The 10,151-nt window shown below is 40.6% G+C and overlaps 1 protein-coding gene across 1 annotated transcript in view; it reads left to right on the plus strand.

Annotated features, from left to right (window-relative positions):
• ADGRG4 (adhesion G protein-coupled receptor G4) overlaps positions 1–10,151 on the plus strand; it is a 106,261-nt gene that overhangs the window by 76,614 nt on the left and 19,496 nt on the right. The window contains exons 13-16 of the mRNA XM_012655472.1: positions 2,983–3,117; positions 6,326–6,445; positions 7,659–7,704; positions 9,455–9,558. Of these exons, the coding sequence (XP_012510926.1) occupies positions 2,983–3,117; positions 6,326–6,445; positions 7,659–7,704; positions 9,455–9,558 (405 nt within the window). The remainder of the gene's footprint in view (positions 1–2,982; positions 3,118–6,325; positions 6,446–7,658; positions 7,705–9,454; positions 9,559–10,151) is intronic.

Consider the following 10,151-nt stretch of genomic DNA (forward strand, 5'->3'; position numbering starts at 1 on the left):
TAGTCATTTGAAGTTTTGTTTCTCTGTGTATAATATGTAATGTATCATTTTTTTCTGGCTGCTTTTAATATTTTCTTTGATTTTCTGCGGTTTGACTATTATGTGCCTAGGCATCTTTTTCTTTGTACTTATCCTTCTTGGAGTTTGCTGAGATTCTTGAATATGTAAATTTATATTTTTCACCAAATTTGGGGAAATTTCCCCATTATTTCTTCGGACACTGTTTCCTCACCATTCTCTCTCTCCTTTTATTGAGACTGCAATTACATGTATGTAAGACCTTTTGATACTGCCCCACAGGTCCCTGAGACTGTTCATGCTGTTCATACTTGTATTCACCTCACTATCCATTTTTCTCATGGGATAGTTTCTATTGATCTATCTTTAACTTTGCAAACATCTGTCATCTTCATGTTACTATTGAACTCATCCTGTGCAATTTTTAAAATTGTGCTGTATTTGGAATTCATGTTAAATGAGTAGATTTTAGCTGCTTTTGCCACAAAAACAAAAAAAATAGGTAACTATGTGAGATGATGGATATGTTAATTTGCTTCACTATAGTTAACATTTTACAATCTATATGTATCCTATAACATCACTTTATATACCTTAAGTATGCACAATAAAATTGATTTTTTTAAAATTCCAATATTATATTCAAAATTCTAGAATTTTTGTTTTGCTTGTTTCTGTTTCTCTACTACCATTTCCTCCCTTTACATTAATTGCAAGCATACTTTCTTGATACCTGATCATAGTTGTATTAGCTGCTTTAAAATCCTTGTCTGCTAATTCTAATATCTGAGTCATCTCAAGGTTAATCTCCATTGATTGTCTTTTTACTTGAAAATGGGCCACAATTTTTCTTTCTTCACATGTCGAGTAATTTTGGATTATGTCCTGGAAATTGTGAATGTTATATTGTAAACACTCTAGATTCTACTATATTCCTCAGAAGGCTATTGATTTTCGTCATATCAGGCAATTAACTTGGTTGGAATAAACTCTAAACTCCATCTCTTGGTTGGCAGTTCAAATCTCAGTTATGTTCCTTTATCCTTAGTTGGAGTCTGTTCTTTACATATTGTTGTTCAGAGGTCAGCAGATATTTGGGCAGAATTTATACTCAGAATGTCAGCTCCCCTTCTCTGCTCTCTCCACTTCAGATGTTCCACACTCCCAACATTCCAGTGGCTGTGGTTGCCCTGATCTTTTTTTCTGGTTCTTCATTCCAGAAAGACTGCAGGTTTTCCATCTGAGTTTTAGGTGTCCTTCGCAGCATTAGTTTCAGCCTGCCATCAGGCTACAAGCTGAAAAAGCAGGTAACTCGTCTTGTGATGTTACCTTTTCCAAGTGCCTACTCTTCTCCAGAATTTGCCTGCTTTTGTTCATTTTCCAATGCCTCCAAGTCATTGTTATGTGAAAGAGGATTGAGTTTATTAAGAGCTGCTTAGCCATACTGAAATAGGTGTTGACTTCCCAATGTATTTTGTTTACATATGGTGTTTTCTATTATAAATCTTGGTGGAGAAACAAACAAACCAACTCCAATCGCATTCTTGATACCAAACTGCTTACGTGTTGAAGCTAAATCATGGCCTCTCTATGGTACCTGATTTCCCTAGCAGAGTTCATTTGTGCCAAGGGAAGATCCATAATGGCTTTTGGGTCTACAGGTCATTTTTAGAAATATAAACTTTCACTTCCCCATTATAAACCAAACTAGATGATTGCAACTTGAGAGTCAGCATGGATAATAGGAAAAATGTGGGCCCAAAATCACACACATCTTTGTTCAACCACATCCAAGATGTGTCATCTTAGGCAAGTCACTTAATCTCTCTAAGTCTTTATTTCCTGATGTCATAATACGATGTACTTCTCAGGGTCCATAGAGAGATTAAATGAGAAAATGCAGGTAATTGGGTCCATGTGCCCTGTTTTGTCTGGGAGAGTCCAGGTTTATGACTCTGGTCATAGTGTAATTGTCAGTAAAGCCCCCTTTCACTCTCAAAAATATTCTAGTACTTGTCAAATAGTATTACCAGTCAAATCAGCGAATACTTCTGATACTAGGTGTCTTGGTCCATTTTGTGCTGCTATAAAATAATGTCACAGACTGGGTAATTTATAATGAACAGAAATTTATTGGCTTGTAGTTCTGGAGGCCGGGAAGTCTAAGATCCTGGGGTCAGCATCTGGTGAGGGCCTTCTTACTGCATCATGCCATGGCGGAAAGGCCAAGAGAGGGTGAGAGAGAGCAAGAGACTGAACTTGCAGCCTCAAGTCCTTTTATAATTTGGCATTAATCCATTCATGAGTGTGAAGCCATTGTTACCCAAATACCTCCTATTAGACCCCCATCTCCCAACACTGTTGCATTGAGGATTATGTTTCCAACACATGTTTTTTGGGGGACACATTCAAACCATAGCAGTGGGTCTCTAGCAGAATTCCCAAGGGCTAATGCCTCACTTCCCTGCCCTCCTTTTTAATAAAAGCATTGCTCAATAAACTATGGAGCAAGTGCCTAATGCCATTGTATTGTGCTTTTTGTTGTTGTTTTATTTTGTTTTTGCCTCTTTCACCATATGGGGAAAGGTGGCCTGAGTTCCAATACTGGCCTTTATTTCTGAGAATCAGGCAAATGGCTGAACTTGTTATTGCCCTTCCCACCTCTATTACTGTTCTGGTGGAAACAGATTAAAGGGAGAGAACCTCAGGGATATGCTTAGAAAGGGAAAAGTGTTGGGGGTGTCTGTGTCTATGTGTACAAGGATCATGTTTTGGCCTGTGATTCTGAGTGAGTGTGTGTGTGTCTGTGTGTGTATACAAAAGGTGTATTATACCTTATGGAACTAGTTTCCACCCTTCAGCCCTCTGCATAATACTCTGGGGTTGGGCTGAAGTGAGAGGTGGACAGGACATCACTCTGATGACTAAAGACTCCAGTTTTTATTTTCTGCCTTTTCTTGGCAGATACACCTAGGTGATATCCCTCTGGGGAGGACTTTGGCTTCCATATATTTGCCTAAATCACTGACCAAGAGACTTCTTCTGAACAACTTACAGACCATCTTGTTTAATTTCTTTGGCAAAACTTCACTCTTTAAGGTAAGTTCTTGCCTCTGGTAACTGTGATAAGCTGACACATGGTGACTCATTGTAATTATGAACTCTTGCTATTTTCTTGATGTTCTATTTATTTTAGAATCTTCTCTGTGATTGCTTTCACAAGTCTTCCAGCACAACCCCTGGCCCTTAACATGAATCAACATCTACTTTAATGATGTTCTGCAGTTTTTAATTTTCACAGCTCCTCAGCTTTGGAGGGGACCTTAAGCATTATTTGGTGACCAAACAGAGGCCTCAAGATGTTTCAAAGCCATAAAAGAACAGCAAGTTCTCCTGATGAAATGCAGTTTCAGCTTGTCAGTGCTTTCTTCTCAAATCTCCCCTAGTTCCTCAAAGCCAACATGTCCACTTTTTTGGGCCAATTTATTTGAAGCTGGGCGATGTCCAGTAGGACATCTGCCAGCAGGCATATGTTACTACTTCCCACCTCCTCCACAGAACCTTCTCCGAGGGCTCCAGTCCGCACCTGCTATGAAACAGAGGTGGTATGATGTGATGCTGAAGCGCATGGACTCAGGGTTAGGTTGGCTGAATTTAAAGCTGGCTATGCCATTTTCTACCTTTGTGACCTGGGGCAAGTTACCCAACCTCCATGTGACTTAGTTTCCTCCTCTGTAACGCAGGGTAATAATAGCATCTAATAGAACTATTGAAGGATTAAAGAAGTTAGTATATTTAAAGTACTTACAATAGTGCTTGGCATGTAATAAAGCACCACGGGTAAGTGTTTGCACTGCTATTATTTTTACTATCCTATCTTAGGTCTCTGCCTAACAAAAGGCTCATTCCTTCAGGCCACTCTGTCTCATCTAGCTGTTGGGAAGATAGCAATCAGAGCTCGCATGAAGTTGAGTCCCTGAGTCTCACAGCCTTGCTTTCACTGCTTCCTCTAACATCTTTTGATAAAAATCTTAACAGTCACTATAACATATTATCTTAGAAATTGTTGATAAGACACCACTGTTGGACAACATATACCTCCTCCTCCGCTCCTCCACTAGCTGCAGTTCTCAAGGAGAGGGACAGGGACTGAGGACTAGGCAGGCACAATATGGCACGAGAGCTCTGGGAGCACAGAAGAGGGCACCTACCCTTGTGTGCAGATCAGGAAAGACCCAGTGTAAGAAAGGTCTTGGCCAAGCCCTGAGAGTTGAATAGGAGCTAGAAGATGAAAGAGGATGAAGAGAAGGAGGGAGGAGGGTTTTGGGCAGAGGGAACAGGTTCAGAGGTATAACAGGTACAACTTGACACTAAAGTGCAAAGGGTGGGGGGCGGTGAGGAATGGTTTAGTTCCTTTCCCAGCATGGCCACCGTATCGTGGGTAACAGAAATGAAGCCAGAGGACAGGTTAATTAAGTCTGGGTCATTGTGTATGTCTCATCTTTTGGCCTTTTCATTACAGAAAATTGTGTCTCTTAGACTAACTTGGGAGGGTCATTAGATATCACTTAGTCCACCCCCTTTCCTCATGTCACCAATAGCCCAGAAGGCGGAGGGACTTGAGAGGCACAAGAGAGCTCTGGCTAGCACTTGGCCTTTCAAGTGTCAGTAGGGCCCTTTCCACTATATTTTGCTGCTGACCCACCTGTACATCAGGTTGTCTGAGGCAAATTCTGCTGGAAAGGGAGCAATGCCCCCTCAAGCTGGCTTTGGATGAAGAGAACAGGTCAGGAAAAGGAAGTGAGTAGCTTCCTGGTGGAGCCCCGGGCCACATTCATAATTACCCAGGTATCAGTGGCTGTAGGGCTCGGGTGGGGTAGGGAGTGAGGACTGTGTACCATTTCTTCAGAAACAAGAAGCCCTGGCATCTTCTAAAAGTGGCCTGGCAGGCTCTCCAAGGAACATCATCTGGGCTCACTTCCTCTAGGCTTTTTTGACAAGTCCTCAGAGGATTTTCTTCCTTTCCCTCCTATCTGGCACCACCAGCTCTATCTCTGGTTTTTGCATGTGTGCCCTGCAAGAGGCAGCCTCTCAGCTAGCTTGCTTCCTGGAGCCTTGGCCTGGGGTACTTTGGCACTGTTATTTAGCAAGCCCCATGTCTCGAGAGGTACATTCTAGTTTGTTGCCTTTAAACCAAGATTTATTAAGCAACTGTGCACTGTTATTCGCTAGCTGTGTGACCTTTGTCCATGTGGACATTGAGCCTTTTCAAGCCTCAGTTTATCTGAAAAATGCTTATATGATTTCAGTGAGGACTGAAGATAGTATGTGTGTGAAAAGCACTTACCAAAGTAACTGGCTTACAGTGGGCACAAGATAAAATACCAGCTGTGTGCTAGGCTGTGTGGGGAATGCCAGAACATGTAATGCCTGGGCTCTGGCCTCAGAGCTCACGGTCCTCTAGGCGGGAGATGATTGTCCTCAGACACTTTTTCAAGCTGGATGTTGATCAATTGCTTCTATCTCCAGTGAGGATAGAGCAGAAAGTGGTTTATAACTTATTCATGATAGATTTAGGATCCTTATAAAGAGGAGCTCCTTAAAAGTAAGTAAGTATGGTTGAGGATTAGAACTGGGATAAGTTGTGAAATGTCAGGGTCCAGGGAGTTATCAAAGTAGGGAATAGTTTCATTTTGTTGCTAGTGTAATACAGAGTAGTGGGTGCAAAACCAATGCTTGTTGGATAGATATTTGAATGCATGGATGGATTAATGAATTGTTCTAGCTTGGTATAATGGAGACCTTGTGTGAAGACAAGAGACGAGCTGAATGACCGCCGAAAATGTATTCTTAGGCCAGGTGCAGTGACTCAAGCCTGTAATCCTAGCATTCTGGGAGGCCGAGGCGGGAGGATTGCTTGAGCTCAGGAGTTCGAGACCAGCCTGAGCAAGAGCGAGACCCTGTCTCTACTAAAAATAGAAAAATTAGGTGGTTGTCATGGTGCATGCCTGTAGTCCCAGCTTCTCAGGAGGCTGAGGCAGCAGGATTGCTTGAGCCCAGGAGTTTGAGGTTGCTGTGAGCTATGATCAGGCCACTGCATTCTACCTGGGGCAACAGAGTGAGACTCTGTCTCAATAAAAAACGAGAAAAAAAGAAGAAGAAAGAAAATATATTCTTAGCTTGCAATTTATTTTCCACATTTGTGTACCTGATACTGTGTGTAGCACTTCACAATTCTAGGTTGATTATTAATATGGAAATTAGGAATTTAGAACATGAACTCCTCTTCTCTATGTTTCATTTACAGACCAAAAAGTTCACTAAAGCATTAACCACATATGTTGTGAGTGCCAGCGTTTCAGATATGTCCATTCAAAACTTGGCTGACCCTGTGGTCATCACTCTGCAGCATATTGAAGGAAACCAGGTAACATGTCTATTTTCATTGCAGAGTAAAATGGCCTCAGGACCCCTCCATGATTTTTCTATTAAAAATAATTGGCTAATTAACAGATGTGATTCTAAGGCTTAATGAAGAATGTTCCATTTCAGGTAGCAGAGGTGTGTTGTAATTGGAACCTTCTAGAAATAATGCCTTATCCTAAAGGGGTAGTGAATGGTGAGCATTCTAGCACTGTGACAGACTGGTAGAAGAGTGACTGGGGACAGGTGGATTTTTTGGTTGTCCCATCATACTAAATGACATTTAATTCCATTTATTTTTGAATGAGGCAAACAACTTCATTCAAAAACAATTGAACATTTGTATTCTTTGAATTTAAAGAACATTAAATGTGTATTAATTATCACCAAAGGAATAAAACCATAGTCGTATGGCATAACATAAGGTATATATTACTAAATAATCAAATTTAGCCTTCATATAAGAATGAATTCCATTCTTTGATGTTATTGTATGTCCAGTGTAACATCTCAATGGCTTTCTTAGTTCTCAATATAAGATGATATGGTTCAGCATATTTTTCACTGGTCTTGGTTCTAGAAGGGAAGGAGACAAGAAGGAGAGGGAGAGGGAATTTAAAAAACAGATATCAAATGAGACATGGTAGGTAAGAGCTCACAATTCAGGCTGGGGCTACAGCTCTTCAATCTTCCCTAATAACTAATTGCTCCTTGCCTCTAGCTTCTTGGAGATTATGAGAGCTGGCGAGGCCTTAGGAACACTCAATAGACTTAATGAGGAGGCAGCTCAGCCTTGTTTTCATAAGGCTTGATCTCAGCTGTGAGCCCCAAATGCCAGAGGTCCATAAGGAACACCTACCACATATCAGTCTTATACTGACTATGCACAGCCTCTTCCTGGACCTTGTACCAGGAAGGCATGGCAAATTCCAATGCTACCAGATATTTTAAAGGACACATACCAGATCACCATGCAGTGACATGCTGTTTTCTCACTTGTCAATCCAGAATTAGATGGAGCGAATCTTAAAACCAATTCACAAATGGTCCAAGTCTGTGTGTGTGTGTGTGTGTGTGTGTGTGTGCAAGTATGTGTGTGTGTATGTGTGTGTGTGTACTGTTTGAAAAAATATGGAGAAGAAAACACTTGTGTGTATTTGTCACAGTGTGGTAACTATCACAAGAAAAGCTGTTTACTCTAATTTCTTTTTCTCCAGAATTATCATCAAGTTCATTGTGCCTTTTGGGATTTTGAGAATAATAGTAAGTATTTTTCTTAGCAGGCTTGACTTTGTCCCAGACCATTTTCCCATTTGACAGTTAGGTGGGAGAAAGTTGTACAAGGCCACTGTCTTATCAGACCCTAAAGAGTACTCTGAATGACCAAGATATAGAATATGATTTTTATATCAAACTAGGGCACAGGAATTAAAAAAAATCCTTCCTTTTTAATAAGACATTTATTTGGGAAATCAGAAAAATCACACAACTCTGGGGTAAGCAAAGTTGGAAGAAAGAAGTCTGGAAGGCCCAGTGCAGAGTAGCCTTGAGCTGCTTGAAGAAAGTTGAGGAATGAACAGCTGGCTCTTCATCTGTGCTTTCCCACAGGGATTTGCAAAGTCTACTATCTCCTTCCCCTTTTTCTCTTTACCTCTTCTAGACTAACTGTGTGACCTTGAGTAGGCCAATTACCCTCTCTGGGCCCCAATTTTTAAATCTTTTCATTGAGGAGAGGAGACTTCTTGGTTGGTCTCTAAAGGCCCTTCTTGCTTAGATAACTGTGAGTCTTAGGGGAGAGACAGTAAGAGAAGAGGTCGGGGATGGCTATTGCTGAATAGGTTCCTCTTAGGCTTGCCATCTTTACTGGAATCTCCAGGGATATCTCCAAATCTCAGAGAATTCCCATGCAGAATGGATTTCCCCTGGAATGTCAGGGGTGGCTCTGTGAGGAGTCCTTCTACCCGTGGAAGCTCTGCCTAGGAATTTTCACTTTTCCAATATCTTTGGAATTCTGGGAGAAAAGGGAGATTTTTTTCTCATTAAACTCCCCGGAGTGTAGGAATACCACTTCTTTCTGACAAACAGAGATAACATTGTCTTTTCCTGGTCCGCTGCCCCGCCCCCAAGTCTCCCATGAAAACAATCTTGTAAAGTGATGAGCTTTGTCCCCCGTAGCCTCAATACGTTGATCTCCGTGTTTATTAATGCAAACTGCTGGGCTTCTCCAGGTCACAATTCACCCTTGCCCCTTTGCCCAATGTGTTCAGAACCTCTTGAATTTATGGCATTATCCCAGATGGACAAATTTTGACCATACTTAGCTGCCTGCCCTGAGATAACCCCTCTGGTCTAGTGCCACCCTGGAAGTTCTACTCTAAATCTGGTCTAGTACCCAAGATCTATAGGTTATGAATGTATGAATGTTGGTTCTGGAACCCTGAGTATGCTCAGGAGAAACTAGGCAGATGTCAAGTAGACCAGAGGCTCTAATTGGCTCTAAGGAGCTCCAGATCGTGACCTGGCTCAGGCGCAAAGCACTTGAGACTATTTGAATTCTGGGTTGAACCTGTTGTTTCAGATGTCTATTCCAGTCTTTCCAAGTAGGCTCAAGTGTCAGCCTATATTCCTCAGGTCCGTGTCCTTCAAAAAAATTCTAAATCTGCCTATTCCCTATTAGTTGACTATTTAAAGAAACAAAAAGCAGTCCTTACTCTGTCACTCCAGCATGGTGGCAGGACTGTTGTTCATGATTAGAGTCTGTCCTCATCTGTAGAGGTATAGTACAAGAACAGGAAAAGTGAGAGCCAAAGAAGTTATGTCATTTATGAAGTCCCCCAAAAGTCAATTTAGCCTATTAGACTTAATTTAATTTCAGTGTTCAATTATATTTCTATCTTGCTATCTTAACAAACAATGCTAATTATAACACACATTTGAATGGTGTATACAATGAAAAATTAAACATTTCTGAGAAAAACAAAATTGTTTTAAAATTTCCTTCTGTCTTCTGCAGATGGGCTAGGTGGATGGAATTCATCAGGCTGTGAAGTAAAGGAAACAAATGTAAATTACACAATCTGTCAGTGTGACCACCTCACCCATTTTGGAGTCTTAATGGTGAGTTGTCTTCTTAATCACTCCTTAATAGAATTTTGACAACTTTTATTAGATTATGGACCAGTAATATATGTGTGAAATGAGTTATGGAAAAATGGTATGCAAGTGAAAAAAAAGCCCCCCCCACACTTTGTTTATCCAAAGTAGAACAGATTGAGACAAACATTTATTTATTTTCTCCTTATAAAATGAATGCTTGCTTCTCAAATTTCAACAGTACAGAAAAGGTCCCTGTAATGTCCCTCCCAAGAAATCACCACGTTTAACAGTCTGATATGTATATTTATTTAGATTCTTTTCCTATGTGTATACTAATATGTGTTTTTGTTTCATAAAAACGGTATCAACTTATTCATACTGTTTTTACCACTTGCTTTTTTTCACCTAAAATATATATTAGCAAATATGTATCCATCTACTTCAATGTTTTAAAAACCTTTATAATGTACTATTATGTGGATTTAACACAATGAATTTTTTTTATTTCAGCATATTATGGGGGTACAGATGTTTAGGTTACGTATGTTGCCCTTGCCCCCCGCCAAGTCCGAGTTTCAAATATGTCCATCCTTCGGGTGGTGCGCATTGCACTC

The sequence above is a fragment of the Propithecus coquereli genome, unplaced genomic scaffold (assembly GCF_000956105.1).
Source record: "Propithecus coquereli isolate 6110/MARCELLA unplaced genomic scaffold, Pcoq_1.0 Scaffold478, whole genome shotgun sequence".
Taxonomy (NCBI): Eukaryota; Metazoa; Chordata; class Mammalia; order Primates; family Indriidae; genus Propithecus; species Propithecus coquereli.